Source organism: Cupressus sempervirens, chromosome 7 (genome assembly GCF_028749045.1).
Source record: "Cupressus sempervirens isolate cs-2001-9-10 chromosome 7, ASM2874904v1, whole genome shotgun sequence".
Lineage (NCBI taxonomy): Eukaryota > Viridiplantae > Streptophyta > Pinopsida > Cupressales > Cupressaceae > Cupressus > Cupressus sempervirens.
In genome coordinates, this window is record NC_143124.1 from 101160732 (window position 1) to 101174481 (window position 13750).

The 13750-nt window shown below is 35.4% G+C and overlaps 1 protein-coding gene and 1 pseudogene across 1 annotated transcript; both read left to right on the plus strand.

Annotated features, from left to right (window-relative positions):
• The window catches only part of LOC149545691 (ABC transporter G family member 11-like), a 66754-nt pseudogene extending 59259 nt beyond the window's left edge, over nt 1-7495 (plus strand).
• Nucleotides 7496-7501: 6 nt separating this feature from the next.
• LOC149545692 (putative 2' cyclic ADP-D-ribose synthase BdTIR) lies at nt 7502-8032 on the plus strand. Its single transcript, XM_089793822.1, has one exon. The coding sequence runs from the start codon at nt 7502-7504 to the stop codon at nt 8030-8032; it is 531 nt and encodes a 176-aa protein (XP_089649948.1).
• The last annotated feature ends 5718 nt before the right edge of the window (nt 8033-13750 follow it).

Consider the following 13750-nt stretch of genomic DNA (forward strand, 5'->3'; position numbering starts at 1 on the left):
GAACTAGATTAATGTAGCTCCTAAAGACCAAAACAAAACTACTTTTACCATGCCATGGGGAACCTTTGCATACAGTAGGATGCCCTTTGGTCTCATCAATGCAAGTGCTATTTTTCAAAGGGTGATGAATTCATCATTTGGGCATCTACTGGACAAGATAATTGTTATCTACCTAGATGACATGATGATTTTTTCCAAGAGAAAGAAGAAGTGCCTACATGATCTAAGGTTGGTCCTCTAAAGGTGTAGAGAATATGGTATCTCTTTGAATCCCAAGAAGTTTGTACTTTACATTACCAAAGGGAAATTCTTAGGCCACTTAGTGTCAAGAGATGGGATTCAGATAGACCCACAGTGAGTCAAAGTGATTCAACAATTGTCTCTCCCATCTAATAGAAATGACATCCGCTCCTTTGGATAGATTAACTTCTAGAGGAGGTTCATCTGAGATTTTTCTGAAACAACATAGCCCATCACCAATCTACTCAGTGAGAAATCAATTTTCAAATGGAGAGATGATGTCATGAAATAATTTGATGAAGTCAAGGTTGCCATAGCTAAAGTACACATCCTTGCTCACTCAGATTATAAGAAATATTTTTCCATTCACTATTATGATAGTGAGCACACCATGTTTGCAATCCTACTACAAGAAGACACATCAAGTTTCAAAGTGCCCATATCTCTTATGAGTGCTCTTTTAAAGAATCATGAACTAAGGTATTCATTGGTAGAAAAGAAAGCCTTCTCAGTCATCAAAGTGGTAATTTACACTTTTGATATTTATATATTACATTCGCATTCATCTGTGTTTGTTCCAAGTTTATCTATGAAGAGTATCTTCACCCAATATGAGGTGTTAGTTAAAAACAAAGCTTCTTGGGTATCCAAAGTACATGAATTGGATCTTGAAATTAGACCTATGAAGCTATTAAGAGGCCAAGGCTTGTGTAAATTGATGGTAGATGGAAAAGGAGACATAGTAAAGGATAACTCATGTGCATTATTGGTAGGTCTTAAGGATGATTGTTTCTTGGGCACTACATATTTTCTCACTTTTGGAAAATTCCCTAAACACCTCACTCATAAGGTGAAGAGAAACTTGAGATTGAAGGCTGCTAAATATACCTTCACAAAAAATATATTATATAATAAGGGTTTCAATGGTGCATTCCTGAGATGTGTAGATAAGGATCAATGGGATAAATTACTCAACTCTCTTCATAGTGAAGCTTGTGGAGGATACTTCTCATCCACTGTAACTACTTTTAAGATTCTAAGAAGTGGATTCTCTTGCCCTAGAATGTTTAGAGATGCACACAAGTGGGTTGGAAAATGTGTGAAATGTAAGTTGTTTGCTAGAAAACCCAAACTAGCACCACTCCCCTTGAAGCGTGTAGTCATTAAGGAACCATTCATGCAATGGGGTCTAGATTTTACCAAACCTCTTAATCTAGTCTCAAGTGCAAGCTACACTCATATCTTAACCATCCCAAATTATTTCAACAAGCAGGTCGAAGAAACACCTATCAAGAAGACTACCTCTAAAGTGGTGAGTAAATTCTTAATGGAGGATATCCTAGCTAGATTTGGAGTCCCTAAGAAAATAGTGACTAATAATGCCCTAAATTTCTCTTCAAGGAAAATATAGTTGTTTTTCTATGAAAGTGGAATTTGCCTTTCTCATTCCTCCAACTTTTTCCCTCAGGGAAATGGTTAGGAAAAATCTTCCAATAAGAACCTGGTTTCAATCATGAGAAAATTGGTGAGTGACAATGCTAAAGATTGGAACAAAATTTTATACAAAGCAATATGGGTTGACTAAACTACTCCTAAGAGGGTGATTGGGATAATACCTTTTGAATGGGTGTATGGAGTTGAAGCACAACTATCCTTACCATTGGAATTGGCCACAGTCAAACTATAGAAGGTGATTGAAGAAGAAATCTTCCAAAATTCATTAGAGAAGAGAATCTACTACCTCACAAAGATTGAAGAAGAAAGGGAGAGAGCAATGGACCACATAACTATCCACCAAGCATGGGTTAAGAAATTTTTTTGACAAGAAATCTAGGCCTGGGAATTTTATGAAGAATGTAAAAGTATTTCTTTAGGATAGAAGAAGGGAGTCTAAGGGCACACATGGAAAATTTGAATTTCTTTGGAAGGGGCCATTTGAAATCAACAAGGCCCTTGGACCAAATTGCTTTAGGCTCAGGTACATGGATGGTATAGATCTACCCCTATCCTATAATAGATAGAATTAGAAGTTCTTCCATCTTTGAGAAGCCTCATCTCTTAGTTTTTTTCTGTGTCATAGCTTGGTTTATTTTCATTTTGTTCTGTTTCTTAGCATAGTTTTTTCTTTTTTTGGTCTTGTCCAAAACTAGAGATAACTAAATTCCTTTTCAGTCCTTCACAGTCTAAATCCCCAATTAGAGCTAGTTGTTACGGATGAATGGTCAACAAATATTTTTGGTTCATTGTCATGAATAACTCATAAATTCTAAGCAAGAGTTGTGTCTCATGGATTTTTTTTGTCAGTATTGACCCTCTCAGTTTTCTAGTCTCAAGGGTCCTTCAACTGAATATACCAGTGAACTTGAATAGTTAAAACCTTGTTCGATGCTCAAGGTTCAATGTTCATCAGGTACTTGATTTATTTAAAGAATTTAATCATGTTTGGATCCTAATTCTCAATGTCAAAATGAATGTGAACATTGAACACTTTGTTCATTTGTTCAAAGTTCAAGCTCAAAAGTGCATTCTCATTACAAGTCAAGTCATGAGATTAGTTTCCAATATTTTGTTACCTTTGAACTTGAACATTGAACTACCTCATAGTTCAACCATACGTGTTCACCTAGTCCTAAAGACATATTCTCTTGATGCCATGTGTCTTTTAGACAACTCAACTTGTCTTATTTTCATTCCTTCCTATTTCCACTTCTGGGTAAAAGGTTTTTCTTGTCTGAGTGTATGCAGTGATAGTTTGAGCTTTATCTTCCTACAAATATGTGTGCACTAAGCTTGTGCTAAGTAGTGTCCTCCCTAAAATGGAAGACACCTTCCTCACTGTGAGGAATCAGTTCATGATCCAACTATAGTTGCCAGGGCAGATTCTATGAAGATCATTTGCACTGACCACCTAGAGGTTCAAGAAAAAAAGTTGGATCACATTGACCGAATCATGAAGATGTGGAAATTCAAGCTAGAATAGTTAGGCATTCCACAACATCAAGAACTTTTCAGTTTCCTCACTACTCATAGAGTGTGGAAAAAAATTGAACGTGGTGGTTCTGATGATCACAAATCATAGGCCATGAGTGGTAAAGTTGGAGCTTGAGAAATAGAAAGAGATCCTTGATCTCTTTCATTTATTCTAGTTAATACATTATAAACTATGTTGGTGTTTTGCAAGAAACATTTCAACTCCCTATGTGGATTTTCTTTTGGTTGGAATTCAAAAAGCTCGAAGTGGCTATATGTGTAATATTTTAATCAATCTTAAGGGTCGGCTCTCTAGATTTTTAGATAGAGTTCTTTGTTAAGTATAGTTAGCTACTTTTATGTTTTATGAACAACAAGTTAATGATAATAGATACTAATTGTTTGGTTATTTTGATGGTGTCTATCTAATAATTGTGTGGTTATTTTATTGGTTTATGGAGTTCATGTGAGGTTCATGCCATATAGATGCTATTTCATTGATTTTTTTGTTATTATTTTTCCCTTTGGTTCGTTCTAGTGAGCTTGATCAAATTTGTGATTCCAAACAATGTGTCGTATGGCATATTTTTTATTACTATTTTCATATCTGCAATGCTCTTTTATGGTTATAAAAGGATGTTTATATCTTTCCTTAAGTTCTTTCTAGTTAAAAGAATAACAATAATGATTCATTTGTATAAAGAGTTATATTACAAATCATTTTAGAAGGAATTTGTGACTTTGAAACATAGTCTTTTCAATTATAAAGACTCAGTTGTTGTAAATTTTTGTTTTTCTTGCAAATAAAGCATAAGTAACTAGGAGGAAATACCATTCACTAATAATGGGAATGGCTTCCATCTATTGAATTTGAGGGATTCAAAGATAGGGTATGTCCATCAACTTTTGTAGTGTGAAGGGGACTTGCCTTTGATATATTGTGTTACTTGTATGGTTGTCCCTGTGCATAGGCTAAGGGATGTTTGTGGAAATGTTGTTTCTAGTAAGGTTTATTTGAGAAAGTTCTATGCACAGTACTTGTAGGACATATTTTTTAGTGAAAATTCTTCATATGGTGAACTAGAAGATCAAAATTGTTTGTTGTGTTTTTTAGTGTTTGCATTTTTCAGTTTAAGGGATAGTGAATCATGCTTCATTCTTGAATGATTAAAATAATCATTCTTATATTGTGCTTGAGTGTTTGTTTTGATTTTGAAGCTTAGATTTGAAATAGTGCCTCAAAGAACTGAGATAAGGAAAATAGATAAGATAGCCACTATAATGCTAGGGGAGTAATATATTAGACAAAAAGGAAGAAGAAACCCTACCTTTTAAATTGGAAGAAACAATATTATATTCAACAATTCTCATGCTAGAAAAGGCAAAGTGGTGCGATGGACAAATTAGGCACCAATATTTTGTCAATTTGATGCTCATTCATGTTCTTCTCAATGATATTTGCTTGATTTATTCTACACCACTAGGTGAAGGCTGAAAACATGTTCAAGTTTTGTAAAGAGAAAAGATAAGAATGAAGCTTTTTCAAGAGGATGTTTAGGGATAGTTTCACTCCAAGAAACCCTACACACATAAGAACATGCTAGTCAAAGTTAGGGAAACTTTCACTATAGTTATCTAACTATAGTTAGGACCAGTTAGGATGATGCAATTTAGACTCAGCATGCGATTGATAGTTGCTATGGGTAAGGACTAGGATGTCATAAAAGATGATATCAAGAAAAGCACAGGTGTCAAATTAGAGCATCTAACACCTTGTGACTACTGGTGTTGTGTTATGGGGACTTATGAATGGTATGTAACACTTAGGCATGGGGGATTTTGTTGGAGGACATCGAGAGGCATTTGGAGTTTGCATTAGTTTGAAAAAACAATAGTATAAGTCCATCCAAATTTGTACACATGGGACATGTATGATATGTTAGAGATATACATCATATCCATTATGTTTTGAGTAATTGGATGCATCCCTCTCTTCATCAAATTTGATTATCAGGTTAAATATATATTTTATCTCTTTAGAAATAGATACATTTAATATTGTTTTGAGCTATTTCATAGCTATGTTGAAAATACTTCTAGTTGAAGTCTCTTATTATTAATCTATCCATCCTTTTGTTATATACCTCATTAAAGAGCTTCAATGGGTTGGTTTTACAATTCTTCCTCATTCCATAAATGTAAGGTGGTGATGAATTTTTTACCATATCCAAATGTTTTAATTTGGCAATACAAATGTTACCAAATCTTGTAACATTTTTTATTTATATATAAGTATGGATTTCTTAAACATGAATTGTTTCCTATTAAAATAACTATTATATACTTACAATTTGTCATATAATTTTTTCTTAATTATTTTTTTGTAGAATCAAAGTGGTCATTTTTTAGAACCTTATACCAATAAATTTGTATTTAGGGCTTGTTTGCAAGCAAACATAAGAATGGCTATTCCAATAACAAGTATTTTTTGGAATGGGTATAAGCTCATTTTAGAGGCAAAATGAGAATATGTATAAAATAGAAAACATATTTGAAATTTTATATTCCTATTCAAGCAACCAAATGGGCCCAATATTGATTTATAAGAGAAAGTTTAACAATTGAAACTAAACAATAACAAATAGGTTTTTACCTTTAGTGGTATTCCTCAATTTTGTGTCTTTTAATTTAATTTAATTATGTTTACATAAAAAAATTTCTATATTTTTAAAATTAAGACATAAGACATAAATACACCAACATCTAGTTGATTCAATTTGTACTTGATTCTCTAAATACCAATGCCAACTTTCTTAAAACATTGCTTTTTTAAAATAAAGGATTTGGGTTTTTTCTATCAATATAAACAAACAATGACTCATTCGATACAAACACAAATTTCATCAACCAATGGAAATCATTTTACAAGTGGTGTGCAATGGTTTAAATTTTAGTATCAATAAAAAAATGTAGATGGACTTTGAACTTCCACAAAATAAAGATTTCATTGCATAGTTAGATACTTTATTTAAGAAGATTTATAATTTTAATATTGCTAAATATATTTGAAAAAGAAAAATAGACCAACAGGCTTAAGTTTCTTATTGTTGCATTGTCCTTTGGAAAATAACCAGCAATAGACAAAAGAATGGTTTGATTATTCTTAAGGAAGAAAAGGATGCAAAAGATGCAAAAAAAGTTGTCATGATAACTTTAACAACTTAGCAATGTTGCATTGACAACATTTTGCATGACTATGCATTTTTGTGCCTAATCAAATAATGGGAACACATGGTCAATTAAAAAAATAGTATGGGCATATTAAAGACCTTTCAAATCATTGTGTAAAGGGTGGAAGGCATTTTAATCTTTTCGCACTATAATTTGAGTGAATTTTCTCGCGAATCCTGCATAGTCACCTTGCAACATAACTAACTCACATGTTATTGATTGAATACATTAGACCTTTTACTTTCTCTATCCGCTTTGGTGCTAGATATTGTAAAAAGTTTCTTTGTCAAATAAAATCAAAACCTTATACTATTTTTCACTACCAATGCTAGGGTTTTGAGAGAAAGAATGCTTCCAATTTGAAACTTTAGGGACTTTCATGGTCATTGAAGGTTTTTTTGTTGAGGCAACATACATTCTTTTCCATTTGGTTTTAGGCCAGGAAACTCAACCATTTAATAGTAAGACCATGCCGTAGATTAGCTTTGTGGCAGCCCAACTAGGAATTTAGTTAGTATTAATAGAAAAATAATATTTTTTATGCAAGAACTTCAAAAATGTGTATTTAAAGACTTTTAAAAATAATATAATAATATATCTTAAAAACAAAAAAGTAACATTAAAATATATTTACCTAGTAATTTTAAAATAACAAGTAGATTATTTACATTACTTTATTAAACAATAAAATAATTTTTAATATTAATATGTCGATACAATTACTTGAAAGAATTCATAAATTGTAAAAGTGAGTTAATTTATTTTTTTCATTATTTATACATTTTTATTTCTAAAAAGCGAGTCTTCTTTCTTCCTCCTTTGGAAGAAAGACTGGCTTAAGTCTCTCTTGCTTTATGGAAAAAATAATTTGTATTTACTTGTATCCATTCTAGGAAAATATAGGCAGCGGCATTCATCACTTTCCTTGAAAAAGGGTTCAGGGGCATCTATTTACACGGAGGCCCTGATTACCCCCATTCATTCCATTCTTCCTCATAACGTATCCATCGCTTCCCGGATTTGCTTAGATTTTCCTGTTTCAGCCCATCCTTAGACAGTTATGGCTTCTACAAGCTCATCTCATCAACAAAATGCTTCCTTTGGATTTGAACCTCCTCTCAAAAAAAGGAGAAAAGTAGAAGAATCTTCCAGAGTGTATGATGTATTCATCAACCACAAAGGCCCCGATGTCAAACAAACTTTGGCTACTAATCTCTACAAGTCTCTTAAGGAACAGGACATAAGGGCATTTCTCAATTCTAAGGAGAGAGAACTTGGAACATCCTTTCCTTCTACTATTAAGACTACCATCCGCTCTACTAAGGTGCACATTGCCACCTTTTCTAAAGGATATGCAGAGTCACCTTGGTGTTTGGCTGAGTTGCATCTCATTTTACAAAGTAAGGCTAAGATTATTCAAGTGGAACCATGGGTAGTGAAGCCCAGTGACCTCCGCCATATTCAAATAGGGGTATATAAAGATGCATTTCTTAAATACGAAATGAAGGGAAGATATACGAAGAAGATCAAAGAGTGGAAGGAGGCCCTTAAATCAATTTCATTTACGGTCGGCTACGAATTTTCAGCGTAAATTTTCTGCCTATCTATAATTTACATGGAAAATCTATTTGAATAGTTTTTATCTTGCAAAACTGGTTGACTAAAAAAATTCTCTCATAAAATTCCCTCTTCTCTTACAGTTCCAGTGACTACAAAGAAATAGTGTCCGTTGTGGAAAAGGAAGTAGAACGTAGAATACATTTATTTTTCCCCAAACATCCAATGGGAATTCATAAGCTTGTAAAAGGTTTTTAGAGGAAGTGTCTTGTTGATCTTGTTGAAGATTTTGATAACCAATGCTGAATGAACAGAGCAGGAAAAGAAAAGGCTAATGCATGTTCAGTATGGGTGGGGTTCAAAAGACAACTCTCACCAAAGAGTTGTTTAACCAAAAGGGATTGTAATACTCAAAAGCAAGTTTTCTGTTCAATGTTCGTGAAGCCCCTAATAGGTCTGAACTACTTGATCTTCAAAGCAAACTCCTCCATGATCTCTTTGATGAAAAGGAACAAAAATTTCAAAGTGTGGAGGAAGGGACAAGCTGTCTGAGGAATCATTTGGAAAGGAGCAGCTCTCTGAGTTCTCTAATTATTTTAGATGACATTGATCATGTAGAATAGTTAGATGCTCTGTTACCGATGGATATATTAAATGGGGACGGTAATAATATGGTAATTGTTACAACCCGTGATGTAGGGGTCCTTGTAACTGTAGGAATCAAGATTGGTTATCATCTGAAAGGATTAGATAGAGAAGATGGGAAAGAGTTATTTTTTTGGTATGCTTTTGGCCAACTTGATCCATGTAGCAGATTTGAAGATTTGGTCAAGGAATTTGTAAAAGTGTGTGGAGGCCTACCCTTGTCTCTTCAAGTTCTAGGCCGCCATGTTAGTAAAAGAGATCTGCAATATTGGAGAGAAGAATTGGAAAAAGCCTGAAAGACACTACCTGAAGATATAAAGAAGAGATTAAAGATAAGCATTGATTCATTAGACAATGAATAGAAATAGGTTTTCATGGATGTGGCTTGCTTTTTCATTGGTAGGAGAAAGACTATGTCCGTGACTGTATGGGAAGGGTCTGGATGGGGGTCTTGTTGTCACTTAGGTTTGCACCCTTGTCCAAAGCCTATGTGTGAGGACAACCTAGTGAAACATGGAAACAACCTCCAAGCTGTGGGACTTGAACTATGAGGTTGAGTCTCTAGAGAAGGTTGGCTTCCTCTTACTATCAGGATGCACCTAACTACTCTTGGAGGGGAAAAGGGAGAAGGAGAGCATGAAATAAAATCTACCTAATCTAATCTAAAGAGGTGATGCACCACAATAGTGTGTTCAGACCAAACTCTACCCATATATGCACTATTGAACCAGAATGAAACTAAGGATATTACACATTTAGACTTATTTCAATTAGATAATTACATGCAGATCAGAAGACCAAGATGAATAACACAAGGAAAGGGATATTCACTTATATTATCATTCATGGATCCAAGGAGATACAATCATGCAGATTACTAATTTCTAAAAACCATCAGTGAGAGGCAAGGATTCTTCCACTTTCACACAAATGGCTAAAGGAGATAAGGTGGAATTCATGTAGTTCAGAGGCAAGGGGAATTTCACACTAGAGTTATAGAACAATAGCAGAGAACAACAGAGAATGTTATGACCATAACAAAATCTACAAAATTTTCCTTTATAGTGTAGGCATAACTAAGATTTTCCCTCCAAAACTATCCTGCAACCACTGCCATCAAATCCTATAGGGAACAATCATGGGGATCCCAAGAAAATATGATCTTTTTTTGCTAAAAAGTTCCTTGAGGGGATAGAAATGATGCCATAATTGTGCTCTAATCAAGTAGATGGATCAGATTAGGGTAGTAGAGTGTTCCTCCGCATTCAAAATTCACTTCTAGTGGTTGGAAACAATCGCAGAGATCAAATCGCACAACAAAACCTAATCTCCTTCGATTTCTAGTTTGTGAATCAGCATGATTAGTAGGTCAAAATAACCCTGGCACTAGGATGAGCCATGTGGACCAACCAGCTTATTTATTTTTGCCAACTCGCAGGTCTTCACGCGGTTGACCATGCCCATTCTTTACTAACCACGCCAACCTCTTAACCCCTGACCATGATGGTCACATTAACTTCCAGCTACTAACTATTACTACCTTAACTATCAATACTACCTGAGTTTTTGAGACATGTGTCCTCAAATTTCTACCTCGCTGTGTATATCTCCTAAGCATCTTTCTATAGTGACATAATGAGGGTCATTGATCTACCATCATCTGACAGCCAGAAGATACACCCAAAATCTATCAACTAGCTCGGAAGGAAATAGGGCTCACAATCCAAATGTCGCTAGGTTGTTAACTCGCTATACCTAAACCACATGCATCTTCCCATGGCGAGTTAACAAGGACCATAGATACATGCTGATCTGACAACAAAGGAAGATGTACTGAAGGGACAAGCCCACCTTTTGCACTGTCATCGCCCCAGCCAATGAGAAATCAACCAACTGCCAACGTGTCATTAATCTGTACACTCATTCTTGATGCATCATTAGTTCTGGCCCCACAAGACACATGGCAATGAATCATTATCTCACTTACCTATCTTTCAAGCAACTTTCGATAGCGAGCTAACGAGAGCCATAGATTTGAGGTCAATCCAAGGGTGAAGAAATTGCAACAAGCATTCTAACGATTGGTGGATCCCATACTAGCTAAGTCGCTATGCATAAACAACTTACAAATTTCCATAGTGAGTTAGTAAGGATCATTGATTTTTCTTTGATCCAGAGGTCAGAATCCCTCCTGTGCACTGTCACCCTTCCATGTCACATGAGGTCCCACCAACACTTATTTCATGATGCCTTGCTATGTTGCTAACAACGAGATGCTTGAGTTTTATAATAGCAAGGTAGCGAGCGTCGGTGACCTTATCCAAACTTGACACCAGAGAATCAAATCACCTCTACCAAATTGGGCCCACTGAGACATGTGGAAAACACTTTCTAAGTCACTATGCATATCCATCGAACAGTTTTCCTTGGCGACATAGTGAGGTTTGTAGATTCTGAGGAGATCCAACAACGAGGAACTTGCAGGGTGGTGGAAAACAAAACAAGAAATATCATAAGGTTTTTATCACTTTACTTTTTTGATATTTTTAGGGCATTAAAATAATATAAGGTTGAGGAGTGACCATTGGTGGGCGAACATTTAAAATTTGAATATTGGCAGGGTGCAAAAAATGGTAACATTTTTGGTGACTCACAGGGGATGCGAGCCTACTACACATAAGACTAGTGTCCTAAAGCATCCATTGGGCTACAAAGTTGTAAAATACGTAGATTTTGAGCACTGTGAAACCCTAACCTTACCTCTGAGATAACAAAACATTGAAAAAAGCCTTGTCTCTACAACTGGAACTAGAGACCAAAACCTTCATCTACAACCTTCAAAATTTTAAAACATGTTGTGTTACGGAGACAACCATGCCTGTGCACTTCTTGGAAAAGTAGAGAACAAATAGGAAAACAAAAAAAAAACTAACTATATACATGGAATCTCAAACCTTGTCAGAAACATGGCTTAAGATAAATCCCATTGATTAGGATGGGCAGAATTTCACCACCAAGCTTGCTTAACTAGAAGGCATTTGCCTGTTTACAACTTTCAATTAGGTATGGACCACTCCACGGTGTGTCAAATTTCAAGTGTCTTACTAGTTTTTCCCCATCTGCATCCCATTTCAGAACCAAATCTCCCTCCCTGAAGATTTTGACCCTAGCCTTTTTTGTCAAAACTCCTTTTGACCTGTTGCTGGTGTGTATCTAGGGTCTGCATAGCTTTATTTCTCTTCTCTTCTAGCTCCATCAATTCTGCCATTCTCACTATCATGGCATCATCTTCAATCAATTCCAACTGATGAGCTAACTCTAGGGCTAGGAACTCCAATGAAATTGGAAGCCTTTCTTCTCTACCATATACCAGCACAAATGGTGAATTCCCTATTGATCTTTTAGGCATTATTCTGTCAGCCCATAGTGTAGTCTTTAACCTTTTATGCCAACACCTCTGGTCATCCTCTATTGTCCTTTTAATAATTTTGATTAAGTTCTTGTTAGATGATTTAGCCAAGCCATTACCTTAAGGATAGTAATTTGAGGATGTGCTCAAATAGATATTATGATCTACTGCCCATGCACAAATTCGAGCTCCAACAAAAGATTTTGCATTATTTGAAATGATGGTTGAAGGGGCACCAAACTTGGTCACAATTACATCAAAGAACTCAACAACTAAAGATTTAGTGGCATTCTTCAATGCAACTACCTCTGTCCATTTGGTGAAGTAGTCTGTAGCAGCTAAAATCCACTTGTGACCAGAACTAGAAGGAGGGTTGATAGGACCTATGAAATCCAATCCCCATTGAGGTTGATCCACCTAGATAGGATGAAGGGGAAGAGTTGCAAGTCTTTTTTTGCTAGAGAAGAAGGCACATTTTTCACATTTCCTTACATACTTGTGATAATCATGGAACAAGGATGGTGAAAAGTAACCAGCCCTCATGATCTTCATTGCAGTTGTCCTTGCTGAAAAATGACCGCCATTAGGACCATCATGAAGTTATTTGATCATTCTTTTAGCCTAGTCTATATCAAGGCATCTTAATAGGGTTCTATTAAAATCTTTTCTAAAGAGGACACCATCAACTATGACATAAGGAATTGATTGCAATCTATACTGTCTCCTTTCAGTTCTATCTAATCCTTGAGGGTATCCATTGCCTAGCAAGAAACTCTTCATGTCATCTATCCAACTCCTTGGGTCACTGTTTCTCACCTCTTGTTGCTCTATTAATACCATGACAACCTCCTCATTAGGTTCCTAAGATGATATCATATGTTTACACAACCCCCTCCCTCTTACCAGCTTGGTAATCTAAATGTCAACATCATATTCCATTACCTTAGTAATCCAGCCATCTCTTTTCTTACTAATATCTGTGTTCAAAAGGAAATCCTTCACACTGGCATGGGGTACTAACAAATGAATCTTGTTATGGGATAGGAGGTGTCTGAATTTCTTCAAAGCTCTGATGACTGCAAGGGCTTGCTTCTAACCATAACTATACTTATCTTCATATTCTTTAAGCCCTTCACTAAAGAAAGCTATGCGTTGTTTGTCATTCTTGTCATTTGTTTGAGTCAAGAAAGTAGAGACACTTGACTCACTACCTAAGGTATAAAGAATGAAATCCTTCTCAAAATTTGGATTCGTGAGAGTAGGGGTTGAGGCTATGGTTGCCTTGATCTCTTCAAAACTTTCCTTCCCTTCCTTGGTCCATGCAAAGACTATACCTTTCTTGAGCATAGTTGTAAGAGGTTTCACCATGGTAGCAAGATTAGGGATAAGTATTCTCACAAAATTTATCCTACCAAGGAAACTTTGTAGCCCCTTCTTGTGTTTAGGAAGAGGGAGGGAAAGTATTGCTTTTGTTCTCTTTGGATCAATGGTTAAGCCATTCTTAGATACAATGTGTCCTAATAGTTTTCCTTGGTTAGTACCAAAGTCACACTTGCTTGGGTTAAGAGACACCCCAAACTCTCTACATCTTAAGAATACCCATCTTAGATGATCAAAATGATCTTCTACATCCTTTGAATACATAGTAATATCATCAAGGTAAACTAAGACAAACTTTTCAATCAATCTTTTGAAAGC

Coding starts and splice junctions, on each gene's coding strand:
- LOC149545692 (XM_089793822.1), top strand. CDS start 7,502: ATGGCTTCTACAAGCTCATCTCATCAACAAAATGCTTCCTTTGGATTT.